General features: G+C 42.0%; 2 protein-coding genes across 2 annotated transcripts in view; both read right to left on the bottom strand.

Moving 5' to 3' along the window:
* RRM2B (ribonucleotide reductase regulatory TP53 inducible subunit M2B) overlaps positions 1-8,218 on the bottom strand; it is a 44,726-nt gene extending 36,508 nt beyond the window's left edge. Inside the window, 1 exon segment of the mRNA XM_070477315.1 lies at positions 7,902-8,218. Within this exon segment, the coding sequence (XP_070333416.1) occupies positions 7,902-7,949 (48 nt within the window). The 5' untranslated portion in view covers positions 7,950-8,218.
* Positions 8,219-16,810: 8,592 nt separating this feature from the next.
* UBR5 (ubiquitin protein ligase E3 component n-recognin 5) overlaps positions 16,811-20,155 on the bottom strand; it is a 144,277-nt gene continuing 140,932 nt past the window's right edge. The window contains exon 59 of the mRNA XM_070477316.1: positions 16,811-17,442. Within this exon, the coding sequence (XP_070333417.1) occupies positions 17,230-17,442 (213 nt within the window). The 3' untranslated portion in view covers positions 16,811-17,229. The remainder of the gene's footprint in view (positions 17,443-20,155) is intronic.

The following is a 20,155-nucleotide window of genomic DNA, read 5'->3' as shown; positions in this document are numbered from 1 at the left end:
TTTATCCTGTGCTCCGATTACTGGATACCTTTAGATTTTAAAAAATTTAACATAAAACCACAATATATCAGTGAAATAATCTAAAACCATTCAAGTCAAGCCTCCTCTGAGTACCCTCACATACCCCTCCCCTCAGCACACCAAAGGCCTTGATTATATGCCTAAGATAGCATATAGCTCACTGAAATTTAATTCTCTGTCTACAGTTTCCTCTAGACTCTACTTCTTAACAGTAAAAACCAGTTTTACACTTGTGGAATCCTTAGAGCTTAGCATACTGTCTGGCCTTTACTCAATAATCATTCCACAAACATTTAGGTAAATTTCTAAAATGGAAGTGGTCAAGTTATTTTGTTTGTTTGTGCCACCATTGAGGACCTTGCTCAAAATTGTAACTTGTACTCAACTTCTGCAATCAAGATCGCTGGGAGAAGTATCAATAACCTCAGATATGCAGATGACACCACCCTTATGGCAGAATGAAGAAGAACTAAACAGCCTCTTGATGAAAGTGAAAGAGGAGAGTGAAAAAGTTGGCTTAAAGCCCAACATTCAGAAAACTAAGGTCATGGCATCTGGTCCCATCACTTCATGGCAAATAGATGAGGAAACAGTGGAAACAGTGGCTGACTTTATTTTGGGGGGGCTCCAAAATCACTGCAGATGGTAACTGCAGCCATGAAATTAAAAGACTCTTGCTCCTTGGAAGGAAAGTTATGGCCAACTTAGACAGCATATTAAAAGCAGAGATGTTACTTTGCCAACAAAGGTCCATCTAGTCAAGGCTATGGTTTTTCCAGTGGTCATGTATGGATGTGAGAGGTGGACTATAAAGAAAGCTGAGTGCCAAAGAATTGGTGCTTTTGAACTGTGGTGTTGGAGAAGACTCTTGAGAGTCCCTTGGACTGCAAGGAGATCCAACCAGTCCATCCTAAAGGAGATCAGTCCTGAATGTTCATTGGAAGGACTGATTTTGAGGCTAAAATTCCAATACTTTGGTCACCTGATGTGAAGAGCTGACTCATTGGAAAAGACCCTGATGTTAGGAAAGATTGAAGGCAGGAGGAGAAGGGAACGACAGAGGATGAGATGGCTGGATGGCATCACCGACTCAATGGACATGAAATTGGGTAAACTCTGGGAGTTGGTGATGGACAGGGAGGCCTGGCGTGCTGTGGTCCATGGGGTCAAAAAGAGTCGGACACGACTGAGCGACTGAACTGAACTGAGGACTTTGCAATCTCAAAAAAGCTTTAAGATTCTGAGACACTGCAGTTCCAGGCTCTATAACAGGAGGACACATAAGAGCATGTTCTCTAGGTCCGGCACTGAGGCTGCTTTTGAACTGACACCACACAGATGCTTTATATGCATTTAATCTGCTTCATCTGTACAACAAGTTAGTCAAATTGTAATAGTATTCCGATTTTACAGATGGGAAAACTAAATCTTGAAGTAGGTAAATAATACACCCAGGATTCCACAACTGGTAAGTGGCAGAAATAAGATTAGAATTGAGATAGGTCAGAATTCAAAGCCTAGCCTTAAACTACATCTCTGTATGTGTGGATGGCAGCTAGATTAGGGCCAGTGTGACGTTAAAGTGTTATTCCCTCAGTTGTGTCTGACTCTTTACAACCCCATGTTCTGTATGGAGCCTGCCAGGCTCCTCTGTCCATGGAATTCTCCAGGCAAGCATACTGGAGTGGGTAGTTGGTCCCTTCTCCAGGGGGTCTTCCTGACTCAGGGATCGAAACTCAGGTCTCCTGCACTGGAGGCAGATTCTTTACCATTTAAAAACCAGAATTCAAAACAGTGAGATAAACTAAAGTTAAAAAGAGTGCATGTATGCTCACTCAGTTGTGTCTATCTCTTTGTGACCCCATGGACTGCTGCTTGCCAGGCTCCTCCGTCCATGGGATTTTCCAGGCAAGAATACTGAAGTGGGTTGCCATTTCCTCCTCCAGGGGATCTTCCCCACCCAGGGATTGAACCCGAGTCTCCTGCATTTCCTGCACTGGCAGGTGGATTCTTTACCACTGAGGCACCTAGGAAGCCCCTAAAGAGAGTGTAAACTACAATTAACCCTTGTTCAACACAGGTTTGAATACATAGGTCCACTTATCTGTGGATTTTTTCCAATAAAAACAATACTATTCCATCTGCAGTTGATTGAATCAGTGGCTGCAGAACAGTGGATATAGAATGCCAGCTGAAAAGTTATATGGGGATTTTCAACTGCCAAGAGTCAGGGCTCCTAACCCCCCTGTTATTCAAGGACCAACCAATTGTACTATCTCCTGCTAAACAAAGTTAATTTAACAAATGGTACTGATGTAACTAAACCAGTCAATCTTAAAGGAGATCAACCCTGAATATTCATTGGAAGGACTGATGTTGAAGGTCCAATACTTTGGCCACCTGATGCGAAGAACCGACTCATTGGAAAAGACTCTGATGCTGGCAAAGATAGAGGGCAGGAACAGAAGGGGATGACAGAGGATGAGATGGTTGGATGGCATCACTGACTCAGTGGACATGAGTTTGAGCAAACTCCTGGAGATGGTGAAGGACACAGAAGCCTGGCATGCTGCAGTCCATGGGTTGCAAAGAGTTGGACATGACTCAGCAACTGAACAACAACAACTGATGTAACTAGTGAAATGACAGGAGGAGGAGATCATCAAATATGACTGTAGGAAAAAGTAAAAATAAAAATGAGTTCATTAGAAATAAAGTTGAAAGAACCAAAGTGATTTGCTGCTGCTGCTGCTAAGTCGTTTCAGTTGTGTCCGACCCTATGCGACCCCATAGACAGCAAACCACCAGGCTCCCCTGTCCCTGGGATTCTCCAGGTAAGAACACTGGAGTGGGTTGCCCTTTCCTTCTCCAATGCATGAAAGTGAAGTCGCTCAGTCGTGTCCGACTCTTCGCAACCCCGTGGACCGCAGCCTCCTAGGATCCTCCGTCCATGGGATTTTCCAGGCACGAGTACTGGAGTGGGTGCCATTGCCTTCTCCACAAAATGATTTGATGCTGGTGTAAACCAGCCAAACTGATGAGGCTTAAAGCAGTGGTTTTTAACTGGTGCAAGTTTCAAAATCTCAGAGAAAACTTTCTCAGAATGCACTCGCCTTCCCCTTTACCAGATTAAAACCACCATGTATAATGAGATCATGAAGTGTGTTGCTGAGGAGGATGTATTTCACAGGTGAACGATGAGACAGTAAAGATGAGATTAAAAATCAATGTTTTGGAAACTGCTACCTCTACATCAGAACATGAAGTAAACCAAATGACCATATTTCACTCCACACTGTTCATTATAGTACAAAATTGTGTTCACTTAAATAAGCACTTAGTATTATTATTCATGCTTTCAGGCAAGTCATTTAATCTGATCATAATCACCTGTAAATTAAAGACTAACATTTGCCATACTTGTGTAAAAGGAATGTTACAAAGATCAGAGGAGATAATATAAATAAAAGTACTTTGCATACTCTCAAGTGTTATGAACTTTTAAAATTGCTTTGTGTTACTATTAACTGTTGGGATGTTTCTGGCCTTAGAAAGGTGGTCTTCTATAATTCATGAAGTAATTAGAAAATTGCTGGAAAGGCTTAAAAAGTGAGCTATTCAAATCGCAATTTAAAAGGTTGAGGTTTTCAGTCAACAAATATTTCAAACTTATCTTGGCCCACATTGTTCTTCCTTGAGTTCTTGTAGACTACACTTGTTTTTATCACACTATGCAGCATTTTGATATGATTTTGCATTTTTCTTTTTGTTATGTATTTTGTCCTGGGGGTACAGGTCTATATGCAGAGCTGGAATTCTTTACTTTCACTCTATTTGCTGTGCGCACCACACTAACAATCGGGAATGACATCACAAGCAGCAACCCTTGCACCAAGCACCCTTGCCCTGAATGGAGTTTGAAAATGCTGATAATTGATCAACATCTGGACTGCAAAAACTGCTGATGACAACAACTATCTTTAAACGACTTTCAAATGAAAGTCACATTTAAATACATATATTCTTCCTGTTCCATCATGGTAATATGGATTGTTAAGAAGCTGAATTAGGGGGCTATTGGAAAGATCCTGCCGTGTGAAGAGAGGGGCTTTAACGAACACAGACCTTTGAACTGGGCTACAGATGGTAATATTACTTATTTTCCTGATGATGAAAATCCACACACATTTTAAAATACTGTCAGGAGGATCATATATCCCCACATTCTGGGCTCTCCAGGGCATTCTCTGTGGATGTGGGCTAAGAACTCATATTTTAGAAGCAAAGAACAATATGGAAAAAGAACTGGAAGTAACTTTCTAAATCTGGACTTATGGTATGTGGGGGACAATGGAAGAAAATAACACCAGAAAGAAGGCAGAAAACACTTCACAATTTTTCCAAGTGTGCTCTGAAGAACTGTGTGGTCTCTCTAATGTTAGAAAGTGCTCAGCACCTGGAGAATAACTGAATAAATCAGACAAAAACTCTTGCTTCTCACATTACATGTTTAACAAGAATTTAATATGAATAAACACCTCCACCAACCCAAGTCATTAACAATAGTAAGAAGTTACAAACACAAAAGCCTTTAAAAAATCAATTTGATCAATAAAGAAGATAAGGGGTTCAGTTTCAAGACATCAAGAAGGCAGCTGAAAATATAACACTATGGTAGATAGAGCACTCTCTCTACTCTCTCATGGCGTGAAGATCCTATTAGTAGTCGCCAAGAGGATGGATATGATTATCCAGGGAGAAGCTACAAGGCAGCAGCAAAGCTGAGAATGCAGACTAGAGAATGCAGGTATTTCTCTTGACAGAAAGAGAAAGGGCAGGTGGAGAAAGAGGCAGCTGGGATTAAAAGTGACAGAAATGGACATAAAGCAAAGGCAGAGGTGACCTGACTTGGCTAAAGCAAAGGATCAAGATGAGATGAAGAGGAATTCCCTAAAGTATCCACATTGTGGGTATCAATGGGACTAAGGCGTTAGGAATTTTCTGGGTCAGAGATTTTCAAACACCTGGGGGCACTAGGAGGCTCAGATTTCAACTCTTCCCACTTACCCTCCACCCCCAGGTGCTGGCATTCATTGTGGAGCACAGTTTAAAATCATTCCTATAGGGAGTCATGGGAAGTTTCTGAGTAGGAATTAACACGAACAAGGGTACTATGAGAAAGAGAAATTGAATATCCACATGTAGGCTGAATTAGAAAAGAATCTTAGATTTTGGTAGCAACGACGGTGTCCATTTCAGAGATTGAAATGACAGCCTGAATTAAGATGTAGTAGTTAACATGAAAAAGCTGCTTTGCCAGTCGAAGGAGCTGGGCAGTTTGGTGTGGGAATTAAGACCCTTTGGGGAGTATTTATTTGAGGGAAGTGACATGGAGGCATAGGTTTATTGATGGATTAATTTGGCAGTGGTAAACAGGATTGGACAGCTGGTAAGACGGAAAGTAGAGAGACAACTAATTTGTTGTAACCACACAAGTGCTGAAGTGAGGAAAACGTGAAACAGTTTCTCATAGGCATTCCTTAGTAACTTTCCACTGTCTTTTTCAGAATGGTGCTTCCTGATTCTGGTCACCTGGTCCCAAGAAGTGTCAGGACATGCAAGGGCAGTCATCTGGGTCAAGACTCCCCAGCTAGCATTCACCCTGCACTGATCTAGACTGGCATTCTACACAGCCCCTTCTTCCTATCCACCTCCAGTACACGACTTTCATTAGCTTGCCTTCACCTCTCTCCTTCTCCTCGGGTGAAGTAAAATGTTTGGATGCTATCAGAGTTATACACTATTCATAGATGTTTTTATTCTCATTTTTCCATTCCCACCAAATCTGACAAAACAGGTGGAATACTGGTCCAGGAGGGGGAACTTAGTTTTAAACCTAGATCTTGGTTTTAAACTTGAGTTGTGTGGTCCTGGGCGTATCATTTCAAAAACAGGGGCTATCAGTTAGATTAATGATAGTTAATTTGGGGAAACTATCAAAATTTTGGACCTCTTTCCTCTGGAAATTCACAGCTGCGCATATAAAACCTACAAACTTCAGGAGATTCATAAGCCCCTTCAAGCTCATCTATAAACTCTTCAAGACAGTGTTCTTAAAATATGTGTACCATGATCCAGTGGTTAAGACTGTGCTTCCACTGCAGGGGGCACGTGTTTGACCCCTGGTAGGAGTAGTTTCACATGTAGCTTGGCATACCCCAAACAAAACAAAACAAAACAAAACAAAACTGTGTACCAGGATCATCTGAAGTGCTTGTTAAAAATGCAGTCCCAAACCCATCCCAAGAGACTTTGATTCACTATATCTGGGGTGTAGACCCAGATATTTACATTTCTTACAACGTATTCCAGGTGATTCTGATGCAGGTGGCCCAAGTTGCACCAATATATCTATAGAAATAGAGTACTTAAGGCATCCTTGCATCTCAAGTTAAAAACTGTGAAACAGGTGCTCATTGAACTTCATTCTAGATCTAAAGTTCTGCCTCTGTCTTTGTGGGTCTGTACTGAGATATGGATAATAAATAAAAATTAACTTCCAGGTCTTAAGTCTGAACTGTTGGAGCTACCACCACAAACAAAAATATCTGAATTGTCCCATTACAGTAGGACAATGTGTTTGTTTCAAAAGAGGAAGAGAAAGTTTGAGGGCTATTTACAATTTGTTAGTTACTAAATGTTTACAAAGTCAAAATAAAGTAAAATCCCAAATCTGGAATCTACACCTTTCTGAAGAAATGTAAGAATCTCTGTGAATCTGACAGCTGAATCTCTGTGAGCTGAAACTCTATTAAAAATAATCAAAGATACCACACACAGCAATAGAAGTATTTACAAAATAACAGGGTAAGAAAATTATAGCACAACAAGTTTAACTACCCTACAGCTCTATAGCATAATGAATCCCAGTGTGTTTACTGTTGTTATGTACCTGTACTAACATAGAAGGGCTTCCCTAGAAGCTCTGATGGTAAAGAATATGCCCACAATGCAGGAGACCCAGGTTCCATCCCTGGGTCAGGAAGATCCCTTGGAGAAGGGAATGGCTACCCTCCAGTGTTCTTGTCTGGAGAATCCCATGGACAGAGGAGCCTGATGGGCTACAGACAGTCCTTGGGGTCGCAAAGAGGCAGACACGACTGAGCGACTAAAACTTTCCCTAATATAGAAGCCGAGAAGATGAACACGTTAAGGTAGGTTTTATTAAGCACCCACAACTTCCGTGATACTTTGCATAAAGCACTTTACTTAATTCTTTGTGAAGGAAGTATCATTTCCACTGTAGAAATGAAGAAAGTGGTACCCCCAAAGATTCATAGCTCGTTTAGCGGAGTCTGAGGAAAACTGGTCTCCTAACCAGATCGTTGCCATTGTTATGAGGACTTCCTGAAGCCTTTCTACTCATCAGTTCACCCCATCCACCTGTGTCAGTTTCTACACGCATCCTTCCAAGTCCTATTAACCATCCCAGAGATGGAATGCATTGCTCCAGTAGGGCCACCAGTCCTCGGCCCTAGCCTCAACCTACCCTGCCAGGGCTCCAGAAGAGGGAAGGATGGAAGAGGGTGCGCCCTGCCGGGATCTGAAGTCTCAGGGTATTGCCCTCGGGTCGCCCCGAAACAGAACAAAGCAGAAAACCGGCTCCCTCCTCACCCCTCCGCGGGGACGGCCTTCTGGGCGTTCGAAAAGACGAAACGAGGCTGCGGCGAGAGCTCGAGGCCCGGCCTACCCCGGGTCTCAGGAGGCAATGAGTAAAATCTACTACAGAGGTCCTGCACTTTGCAGGTCCCCGCCGCAGCTCGCAACCCAGAGGCCAGGCGTGACAGCAGGGCGGGAGAGGAAGCGACAGCGCTGTTTACCTCTTCTGGCTGGGGCCTGGCCGCTTCCGGCCTTTCCGGGTCTCCCATCGCGCAGACTCCGCCAGAGCTACAGGAGCAGGGGGAACCGAGCGCCTCGGGCCACTGCAACTGGGACAGAACCAGGTGGCCGGCGGGTGCTCTGAATAGGCCCCGCCCCCTGGCGCAGGGACCGCTCCTACTCCGGCCGGCCCCGCCCCGTTCTACGACGCCGGCCGACCCCCGCTTTCTCGCCAGCCCATTGAGGACCTGTCCCTGATCGGGCCTGGCCCCGCCTCCCCACACACGCTGGGGCGCGCCCACTCCGACTGCCTCGCCCCACTCCACTGCGCCGGCCCCACCTCCCGCCGCAGCCGGAGTAAGGTACTCGGCAAACTTCGCACAGCGCCACCGCGCGGGCACCGCCTTCCGCCGTAAAGGTCTCCCCTTGAGCCTGCCAACCCCTCGCCCACTGCACCTCGGGTCCCGCCTCCTCCACTAGGTCCCGCCTACTGCGCCTTGGGCCCCGCCTACTGAACCTCTGGGGCCATGCCCATTGCACCTGGAGCCCCGCCTCCTCCACTAGGTCCCGCCTGTGCAGCTGGCCCCGCCTCCCCTCCCGGCCCGCTGCCTTCGGCCCCTCTGGCGTTTCGGTCTTCTAGCCTCTCAGTGCTGGAGGTGCCCGGACCTCTTACGATCGAGACTCTCCAGCTAGTTCTCGCCGTGCGTCAGGAACACGGTTTATGTCCCGCTAACTCGGCCTAAATTAAAAGACGCTTGCTCCTTGAAAGAAAAGTTATGACCAACCTAGACAGCATATTAAAAAGCAGAGGCATTACTTTGCCTACAAAGGTCCGTCTAGTCAAAGCTATGGTTTTTCCAGTAGTCATGTATGGATGTGAGAGTTGGACCATGAAGAAAGCTGAGCACCGAAGAATTGATGCTTTTGAATTGTGGTGTTGGAGAAGACTGGAGAGTTCCTTGGACTGCAAAAAGATCAAACCAGTCCATCCTAAAGGAAATCAGTCCTGAATAGTCATTGGAAGGACTGATGCTGATGCTGAAACTCCAATACTTTGGCCACTGATGTGAAGTACTGACTCATTGGAAAAGACCCTGATGCTGGGAAAGATTGAAGGCAGGAGGAGAAGGGGACCACAGAAGATGAGATGGTTGGATGGCATCACCGACTGGATGGACATGAGATTGAGCAAGCTCCGGGAGTTGGTGAAGGACAGGGAAGCCTGGCGTGCTGCAGCCCATGGGGTCGCAAAGAGTCTGACACGACTGAGCGACTGAACTGAACTGAACTGAACTCGGCCTATCCTGAGAGGTGGCCGGGTGGCGGTCGGACCGCACACTGGAGGAGCTAAAGAGGAAGGAGCGCTCTTCGAGTGTGGAGCGGTGGCAGAGGGAAGCCACGCCCTGGGTGGGAAAAGGGGGCGTCCCCGTGACACCGCGAGAGAGGAGAGAAAGCTACCCAGCTTTGCTCTGAAGCTCCCGAAGAGAGGTCGGGGAAAGTGTGCGGGACGAGGCAGGGGGCCGTGCGGAGGAGGAGGGGGAGAATAACGGAGGAGGGCGTCTGAAGGCCCTGTTGGACCTCAATCACCAAACTAAGCCTGTAGTGACACTTGACGAGCTCTTAGCAAGTGCCGGGCGCCGCGCGCGCTCTGTGAGCTGGGCCGCGGGTGCTCGGACGCCTCTGCGCCCTGCACAGTGACGCCCCCTGCCCTCGGCCGGCCCACCAGGAGCTCGTGCTTGGGGTGAACGACTGAGGTTACCCAGTCCGAAGTAGAAGGCGCCCGGGGTCCCTGCGAAACGCTCTTTTCCAGGCCCAGAGTCGAGGAGTGGACGGAGGAACAGACGCTGGGCGGCCCATGGGCCTGTTTCTCAGGGGAACTGTCTACAGGTAACTGCCCACAGAACGAAAAAATAGTGGGGTCCAAAAACCAGAACTGAGGCGAAAGAGATTTGCTTAAGTCGTTTGAAGCTGAAATGTTGAGGGAACCCTTGTCTGGCCTTGACAACAGGCACCTGTTTTGTGATTAGTTGAGGAAAGTGTGGTTCAAACAGGGTAGATAACTGAGCTTTGAAAATGATGAAGGTTTGTTCTCAATCCTGCCCTAGAGTGGGGAATGAGCGCTAGCCGTTCTTACTTAGACAACTACAAGGGGCCACGTGCTGAATAAACAAATTTCCCATAGGTTAACCTTAAATAATAGTTAAATAAGTTCTGTGAAGAAACTGAGTCTTAAAGAAGCTAGAAAATTTATCACAGGCTATGTGGAAATAAACAGAGCAAAGTTTCTACCATTTAAGTCATCAGACAGTATGTCTCCTGTTTGTCAAACATCTTATGTGTATTGAACGTGCAAAAGTGAAGGAGTCTAGTGAAAAAGAATGTGGATTCTGGAGCCATGTCATCTGGGCATGAATTCTAGCTCCCTTCTTTATTAGCCGTGCTGCCTTGGACAAGTTACTTACCCTCTCTGAGTCAGTATCCTCAGTTCCTTCCATGTAAGACTGCTGCGTGGATTTACTAACATATTACATGCAAAGAAACTACTGGGGCAGAAAATTACAATGGTAGCTTTCAAGTACACTACTCATCAGACTATCCTAGAGGTCATAGAACAGAAAGGCTCAACTGAGTCGCTTGAATCACATGGTTTATTAAATTAATTGAAAACATACATTAAGGGGAAAGAGATGGAGTAGCTAACCTATGTAAGAGATGGGATTCAGAAAGGGAAGGAAGTGGAAGGATCATTCAGGTTAATCATTAATACTCATATATCTTGTCTTTGCTGCATCAGCCTTCCCAGCTGTTGGAATAATTACAAAAGCCAGAGTTGAGGATGGGCATGGGGGTCTCCGCAGTAGAGCCAACATACCCTTGCTCTTCTGGAAGGATGCAGAAGCTAGTAGGCCTGGTGGTATTTTGGAGATCTCAGTTGTCAGTTTTCTGGATCCAGCCAGTCGGGTGTCTAGTGCTGTTGATCAGCATGTGGTTAACTTCCTCCACCTGGTTGGGATTTTACTGTCTGCAGAATAACTGCGGGGCTTGGGGCTTCCCAGGTGCACAAGTGGTAAAGAACCTACCTGCCAGTGCAAGAGAAATAAGGGACGTGTTTTTGATCCCTGGGTCAGGGAAGATCCCTTGGAGCAGGGCATGGCAACCCACTCTTACCTGGAGAATCTCATGGACAAAGCAGCGTGGCGGGTTACAGTCCAGGGGGTCGCAAAGAGTCAGACACTAATGAAGCAACTTAACACATGGCTCAGCATATTAACTACAGCCCTTGAGAACAATGAAAGGTCCTCGACTTTATTTTATAGCCAAATTATTATTTTGTCTTGTGTGCCTACTTTCCTTTGTCTCTGCATTTTCTTACTTATTAAATCTGCTCTTTGAAACGCAGGGAAGGCCTAGGAGGCTAAAGTTTCTTTACCAACAAGAGTCAAGGGTCACAGGAGTTCTGTCCTTTAGAAGGCCCTGCAGGGTCCTGCTTGGTTTCAGAAGAATTGCTAGATCATATGGTAGATCTATTTTTAAGTTTTTGAGGAATCTCCATACTGTTTTCCACAGTAGTTGTATCAATTTACAATCTCACCAACAGCACACGAGGGTTCTCTTTTCTCTGCACCCGTGCCAACATTTGTTATCTCCTGTCTTCTTGGTGGGCTTCCCTGGTGGCTCAGATGGTAAAGAAGCTGCCTGCCATGCAGGAGACCCAGGTTCAATCCCTGGGTTGGGCAGATCCCCTGAAGAAGGGAATGGCTACCCACTCCAGAATTCTTGCCTGGAGAATTCCATGGACAGAGGAGCCTGACAGGTTATAGTACATGGGGTTGCAAATAGTTGGGCATGACTGAGCTTTTTGATGCTAGCTATTTTAATAGGTGTGAGTTGATGTATCATTGTGGTTTTGCCTTGCATTTCTCTAAGGATTAGTGATGTTGAGCATCTTTTCATGTACCTTTGGCCACTTCTATATCTTCTTTGGAAAATTGTCTATTCAGGTCCTTTGCCCAACTAAAAATTGGTTTGTTGGCTTTTTTGCTGCTATTTGTTTTACTTACTTTGGGTATTAACCCCTTATTAGATATATGGCTTGCAGATATTTTCACATTCTATGGGTTATCTTTTCATTTTGTTGATCACTTCTTTGGCTATGCAGAAACTTTTCAGTTTGATGTTGTCCCCCTTTTTTTTTTGCTTGTACTTTAGGTGTCATATCTGAAAAATCATTGCCAAGATCCGTATCAAGGAACTTTTTTCCTATGATTTCTTCTAGGAGTTTGTTTCAGATCTCATATTTAAGTATTTAATCCATTTTGAGTTAATTTTTGTGAGTGGTATAATATTCTAGTTTCATTCTTTTACATGTGAATATCCAATTCTCCCAGCACCATTTACTGAAATGACTTTTTCTCCATTCAGTATTTTCTCCCTCAGATATTAGTTGACTGTATATGCATGGGTTTATTTCTGGAATTTTAATTATGTTCCATTGGAGTGACTGACTTTTAACAAAGAGAATACATGGCTTTTAAGTCTAGTTCATAAAGAACAATATGAACAGCTTTTGCCTGTTTTTTTCTACCTTTTGGAAAGTTTGCCTTAGAACTTAGGTACCATCCTACAGGAATCCAAAAACTAGCCTACAAAGAAAGATGACACAGAGAAGCCAATGTAGGAAGGACCTGAGGCACCCAATCAATAGGTACTATCAACTTCTTGATGTGTGAATGAACAAACTGTTAGAGGATTCCAGCTAGCAGCCATCAAGTCTTCCTTCCACTTGAAACCCTGGATATCAGAGACAAGCCATGATGATGGTGTCCTGCAGAGATTCCTAACACAGAGTCCATGAGCACAGTGAATGATTGTTTATACCACTAACCTTAAAGATAATTGGTTGTGCAAACATAGTAACTGGAATAGCCTCCAATCTACCTACAGAGAGTTGTGTGGTATGACTGAAGGCAGCTTAGCCTCTGGTGCAGAAAGTGTGTGACTTCATGCTACTACTGGCTTACAGTGTACCCGTAAGATGCAGAGACCCTCATTTCTCCAACTTGAATGGTCTTAAATTCTTTGAAAATTTTAGTATATATATATTGTTTTTATTATAATAAAATTATGTACAAACATAAGACAAGTTAGAGACTATTTCATTATTCTATGACTGTGGTATCATGATTTATAATAAGCAATACATATTTTGTCTTTTATCTCTGTTTCTGGCACTGAGCTCCCCAAATCATCAGCATTTCCTAATAATAAAATAGTGGCTTTTTGGACCCCTCAGTTAGGATAGATTCTGGTTGCCAGGGGCACCAAGCAACTTGTCCTTAAACTCCCCATGGATTGGCTGTTGGCTGGTTTAGTCGCTAAGTCGTCTCCAACTCTTGCGGACCCCATGGGTTGTAGCCCACCAGGCTCCTCTGACCATGGGATTCTCCAGGCAAGAATACTGGAGTGGACTGCAATTTCCTCCTCCCTCCAGGGGAATCCTCCCAATCCAGGAATCGAACCCAAGCCTTCTGTATTGCAGGCAGATTCTTTACCGACTGAGTTATGAGGGAGGCCCTATGGGCAGGAGGTTGAATCAATCACCAGTGGTCAGTGATTTAGTCAATTACGCCTGTGTAACGAGGCCTTCATAAAAACCCGGGAAGACTGGATTCAGACGGCTTCAGGCCTGGTGAACACACACAGTTGCAAGAGAGGGCATGGAAGCTCCACACCCTTGCTCAGGCTTTGCCCAGTGTTTACCTTCTACCCAGCTGTTCCTGAGTTATACCCTTTTATGTTATCTAGTAAGTAAAATGTTAATTTTGAGTTCTGTGAGCCACTTCAGCAGATTCATCAAACCCAAGGAAGTGTCATAGGAGCCCCTGATTTATAGCTATTCAGAAGTACAGGTAACTATTCACTATTCGGGCTTGCAATTGGTTTCAGCAGTGGAAGCTGGGTCTTTACCTTGAAATTAGATGCTATCTCTAGGCAGGTAAGTGTCAGAACTGAGTTGAATTATAGGATCCCCTGGAGAAGGGAAAGGCTACCCACTCCAGAATTCTGGCCTGGAGAATTCCACAGACTTCATGGTCAGTCCATGGGGTCGCATGCCTGAGCAACTTTCACTTTCACCTGGTGTCAGCACATTGCTTGGTAGTTTAGGGGAACCCCTCTGCATATATACACACCTACATATTGAAAATGGGTGCTCAGGACCTTTGATGACCATGACCAACTCACTTAATTATAATCATACATTCCAAAAAATTAGGGACCTGATGTTTGGGAATGCAATCTCCAGAAGGGCTGGAGACATCTGACTTCAGCACTTACCAGCTCTGTAACCTTGAGCAAATTATTTAATCTGTGCCAAATTTCCTCTCTGTGAGGATGGTAATAGTGCCATGGAATAAAATGATATAAAAGAACACATTTGATACACTGTCTAGCACAGGGTAAATACTCAATAAAAGAGAACTTTATGTTTGCAAACAATCCAGTGATTTTTAATTTTATGAGGTAAGATTCTTTGCTTATATTTAATTCATGGTATTTTGATATGACTGTCACATTTTAAATACATTTCTGTATTAATCAAACAATGTTTAGGGAAGAATTAATCTCTATGTTAATGCTTATCTTTAGGTTAATGTTAACAGTGAAAATCTTTTTACCCAGGCAGAAGAGGAAGAACCTAATCCAGGAGTAGATGATTAATAAAAGTACTTCTCCATAAGAAGGAAAGGTTTGGCTCTGGGGAATTTACCAACAGGGGACTTTATATATTCACGAATAGAAGGAATGCTCTGGACAGTGTTTCAGAATCATCTGGGATGCTTTTAAGAATAACGATTTCTTATGAGTTATTAAGTCGAAATGTGATTGAGAGGATGAGCAAAGCTTAGGAATCTGCATTAACAGGCATGAGACAATCACACCTTCAGAAGCATAAGAACTACTACCTCAAGGGAAGATCTCAGTTTTAGACCTAGACATTGGTTGACTACCTCTAAATAGACAAAAATACTATCTTTAGGAGATAAATTTATCTTTAGGGGCAAGTACTAAATAGTGAAATTACACTATTTAAAAATCCTAAGTATTCCCCAGGAAGCCATTTATAGGGCACAATCTTGATATTCAGATAATTCGGGGGGGGGGGGGGGGAAGTAGCAAAACTTTGAAAACCTTGAGTAAAGTTCATTCTTGGTCTTCACTTCCTAAATTTGTTTTCATTAGATTTAATCACTAAACAAGACCAAAAGAGAACTTTATTTTATATGACTTTATTTTACATTTAGAACCATTTTATGCTTTACTTAAAAAAAAAAAAAAACAACAAAAAAAACTCACTCTGCTTTTAATATTCCTAAAAGCATTTTAACCAAAATCTTGATTTAGGAAGACTTAAGACATTGTGCATTATTTTAAATACTTTCATCCTTTCAATAACTATTAAAAATAAGTTCACAATTAGGTTTTCAAATGTCCTAATCATATCTAGTTTGTTCTCATTTAATATTTATCAATTCCATCATGTGCATACAGAAGTTTTTCAGACACACTGATGAAAATCAGTTCCTAATCTAATTACTATTTCATTTATTCAGAAATAGCATTTAGACATAAAAACCAATGTCTCATTTTGTAAAATAACCTTTGGTTAATTTACACATCTAATACATCATATTAAGTTTTAAGTAGTACAATGAGTTTCACCAGTTGCTTTAGTTTTTAGTATTTATTGTGTCAGCAGGGCTGAGAATAATGTGGTTCAGTCTTCTGAAGGAAGTTTGTTTATATATATATATACACATATATATATATATATACACACACATGTATAATAAAGCACAGTGCCTTTGAATGTGAAAAACATCCCAAAGGCCAGGAGTCCTACAAAGGAACGACAAAGAAGGAAAGACTCCAGAGACTCTCTCCTCATTTTCAAAATGAAAAGTGACTGGTCTAAGTCACATTATTGAAGACATGGTGAAGAAAACTGTTCCTTATTATGCCACTGAATAAAGCTACTAAAACCACAAGAATTTAGAGATAATGATCCTAAGCTACATAGTTAATGGATCATCAAAAAAGAACTTCTCAGTTATTAAATATAACTGGATTGACTTCTGATGCCAAGTGAGGCTCATTTTACTTCCCCATTTGTATAAAAGAAAACGTGGCCTGGCCAGTGCCATTCAGGATTCTCTGCTAACTGTAAAATGTGGACCAATTTCCTTCTGTTTCTTACAGTCCGTGTGTACATTCAGTTTTTTAAAACAAAATTTTTATGCACATAACCGTGAATACTGTATTGCCCTTAGTTTAAAAAATGTACAACTACATAAATAAAAACTATTGTTTCTTCATATTACTTGACATTTCTTCTGTAATTTATTTAAAAAAGTAAATGTAACAAGATACTTAAAAAAGGCTAGATACAAAAGTAGTTAAGCTGCTCACGAACATTTAAAATTTTCCAAAATGTATCTTCAATAATCATGATCTTATAAAACATTTTACAGTTATCAGAAAGTGCCCAGGCTGAGTTTACATAACTGAAATGCCTTAGTACAAATGTCTAGTTAGAACTGAAGTGCAGAATACCTGACTGACTGCTCATTGAAATAGGGATACAAAGAAAAAAGTTGATTGTGATAAAGTATTGTGCATTGGCCCCCATCATATGTACAAAAAAGTGCCCTCAAATGAACAAATTACATGCAAAATATTAGTGATATCATTTTAATATCCTAGAGCTCAATGCAGTCAAACTGCAATAAAAGTGGTTTTTATAGGTAAAAGATATTTCATTTCTTAAGATCTGAATGTTCAGAACTTTTTTACAAGTTCCATATACGATACACAACCGCAGCCAACCACAAATTAAACACCATAAAAAAAGTTAAAATGAAACACAGAACATACTTAATTTTTTATTTTGAAATTCCCTATTCCCTCTATACAAGAACCTTCGCTGAAACACTTTTCACAAAGGCAGCAGTGAATTTTCAGAACGTTTTACATTTTTTTCCCCTCAGCAAAAAGATAAATCACAGTGTAAATTATGTTGTTCTGCTGTCATCTTTGGCTGGGGTTAGACCCAGAAGTTGTTGACTAGCAAACCATTATAGTCAAATGTTGCTAGTGCTCCTCAGGCCTTTAAGCTACAAACTGAGCAAGGAATGTTTGCATTCATCTCTTTAAGGTAAAGGTACCACAGGGTATGCGACAGCATCAACTTCCATAAACTCTTATAGACAAATGGGAAAAATCTACAAAATTAGCAAGTAATATTACACAGCAATACACACGTTTTATACTCTACACAAAACCAAAATTCTTGGTCTTAATGGCGAGTAGCAATTTCTGTTTGAGAATCTGTTTAGAGGAATAGAGTGGGACGTAAAGTCGAGAAATGCAAGTATTTGCAGTAGGAAGGTGTTGGTCATCTGGTGGTCTTATTGTGATGGAGGGCATAGGCTGAAATCCTTCTTCACTGGCTGGTAATGAAGGGCTTGATGTCCAAAAGTAAACCTAAACATAAGTATAATAATCACATGTTTGGCTTTTAAGAGATTAACATTCAATCCTTAATTCTGGCAATTATACATACAGCCCCATTCATGTGTTAAAACCTACAAAGGGGTATCATTTAGAACAGTCTTTTAAATTTCTTATATTCAAAACGAAAGTTTCAGGGTTGGAAGAGAAAAAAGTGTCAGCTATGTAGAAAAGTGACTATGTTTCAAATGCCTCAGCTTCTCATATGTAACATGAGGCTACCTGACCAAATGCTGTCTAAGAGCCCTTCCTGTTGCTAATTTCGCAGAGCGTCTCTTAGTGGGAATAAGGCACAAGGTCTCTGAAAAAGGTTCAAAATTCACAGAGGCTATCAAAAAGTTATTATGCATTTTATCTACTAGCAAAACCACCCAATGTTTTTCAGTGGTGCACTGTGACATACAATGATTTTGTAATAGTAATTGTCAGACAGCATATACTGTACATCAAAATCCATGCAATAAGCCATGCTAACATTGAGTTTTAAAACACATCTAATTTGTGTAAGATAGTGTAAATTATTTTTTCTTTAAATAAAACCAAAGATATACTTTCCTGAAATATTTTTATTAATACATACCTTTCCTCATTGATAGTAGACAGTGACTATCTCTTAAGGTAAAGCTTTTAAAATCTTGCATTTATAGTACACAACTAAACAGACAAAAGGGCTTCCCAGGTGGCGCTAGTGGAAAGAACCAGCCTGCCAATGCAGGAGAGGTTAAGAATTGTGGGTTCAATCCCTATGTCGGGAAGATCCCCTGGAGGAGGACATGGAAACCTACTTGAGTATTCTTGCCTGGAGAGTCCCACGTACAGAGGAACCTGGTGGGCTACAGTCCATAGGGTCACAAAGAGTCGGACATGACTGAAGCAACTTAACACATACAAACAGACAAATATATTCATTATCTCAGACTAGGAACCCTAAACTAGTTCCTGAAGCATAGTTATGTGAGAAATCCCATCTAGAATTCTACAGGAAGAAGCAGGGAAAAACGAAACTCTTCAAGTGTCAGCGTCTGCAAAATCTTCAAATAATTTATAAATGGGCTGGAAGGTACTACAGATATAAACCTGGCCCAAACTACTCATTTTACAGGTAAAAAACAAACAATGTAAAGTGTTTCTCCAAGGATAAATGTGGTTACCCAGAGCCAGATTACTATACTGCTGGACCTCCAAGAAGTTGGAAAAAGAAATACATAACAGAGGACTTCTCAAAACTTTTACTAGTGAACTATGACTTTCCAAGAGGGAAATACACTATGTATGTAGTTTTATTGCATAACCCTAGGGCTAGTAATTCAAGGGAGAAGAGTTTAGGAAACCGTTATGTCCCTAAGACACATATGGAAAAGCCTAACAATATGTGAAGATAACCTCCCAAAAGAGGAAGAGGAGGAGGTAAAAGATACCGTGATATACTGCTAAACCCAAAGAACACAGGAGTTTAAAGAGTGAAGCTCACAATTAAAGCTGCTGCTGGACATTTTGAGGCCCCCAGAGAGGGAGATATTCTCTCTCTTTTGTAAAAGACTGAATAGTTAGCAAATTTCTCTTCTAGGAGATGGCAGAAATGCAGTGAGATTTTAACTTGACTGACTAGACAGGACATATTGGTTTTGCTCTGAATCCAGACTGACTACAGGAACCCTAATAAGCAACTCAGGTACTCTTAAAACCAACAGGTACAGATACAGTATCTGCACTGGTAGGGACTTCAGGATTGGTCTACAAGTTTATGAAAGTTAAAATACATGGAATTATAAGGAATGAACCTAGGGAGAAGCCTAGGAAACTACTACATGGCCAAGCCAAGAATAAAAAAAAAAACCTGACAGCTAGGACTGCTGGACAACCTGTCTTGCTATAGTAGGGAAATACTGGAAGGCGCCTGGGGCCATGTGAAGATGAAGGAATGGTAAACGCATGGCCCCCTCCCCACAAAAAATAAGTTACAGACTACCTTTCTAGGTAAATAGGAAACTGCAAGCTCTGTGCTTTCCTGCCCAACTATTCCCCCCTCTCAAATAAAATTGGGGGATATATCTAGAAATTGTATCATTTTTTATAAATTATAAACCTCTGTGTATATATTATACACAGAGGTTTGGAATACTGTGGTTTAGAGGTTTAGAATACTGAGAACTAAGGCTGGTTCAACAGGGGCAAATGACATAAGGAACTATGAGGAATATGAATAGAGATTTTCTGAATAAGGAATGTCCCTCAAATTTCTACAAGAAAGTCTACAGGGGACTACCTTTTAAGGCTACTGGACAGGTTGATTTGGATATAATCACAGTTGGACATAAACGCTACAGACTTGATAGACTTCAATATGATCAAAGTTTATACTGTCTTAATTTATGATTTATTTACGTCTTAATTTATTAACTTAATAAGTAATAAGGTTAAAATCATAGACCATTCCCTTCTCCAGGGGATCTTCGCAACCCAGGGATCGAACCTGGGTCTCCAGCATTGCAGGCAGGTTCTTCACCAGCTGAGCCCCCAGCGAAGTCCGAACACTTCAAAGATTAAAATCACAGACCTAGTGCCGCAATTACTCTATTCACAGCACACAGAGCAATTACGATTCTATTAAAAAATTTTGCAAACACTTGCAGCTAGTCAAAAAGATTAAGGATGGACGAAAGAGGCCACTAACATACATTAGCAC

The sequence above is a fragment of the Odocoileus virginianus genome, chromosome 15, assembly GCF_023699985.2.
Source record: "Odocoileus virginianus isolate 20LAN1187 ecotype Illinois chromosome 15, Ovbor_1.2, whole genome shotgun sequence".
NCBI classification, from domain to species: domain Eukaryota; kingdom Metazoa; phylum Chordata; class Mammalia; order Artiodactyla; family Cervidae; genus Odocoileus; species Odocoileus virginianus.
Note: the sequence above shows the minus strand (reverse complement) of the source record. Positions and strands in the feature narration are given on the sequence as shown.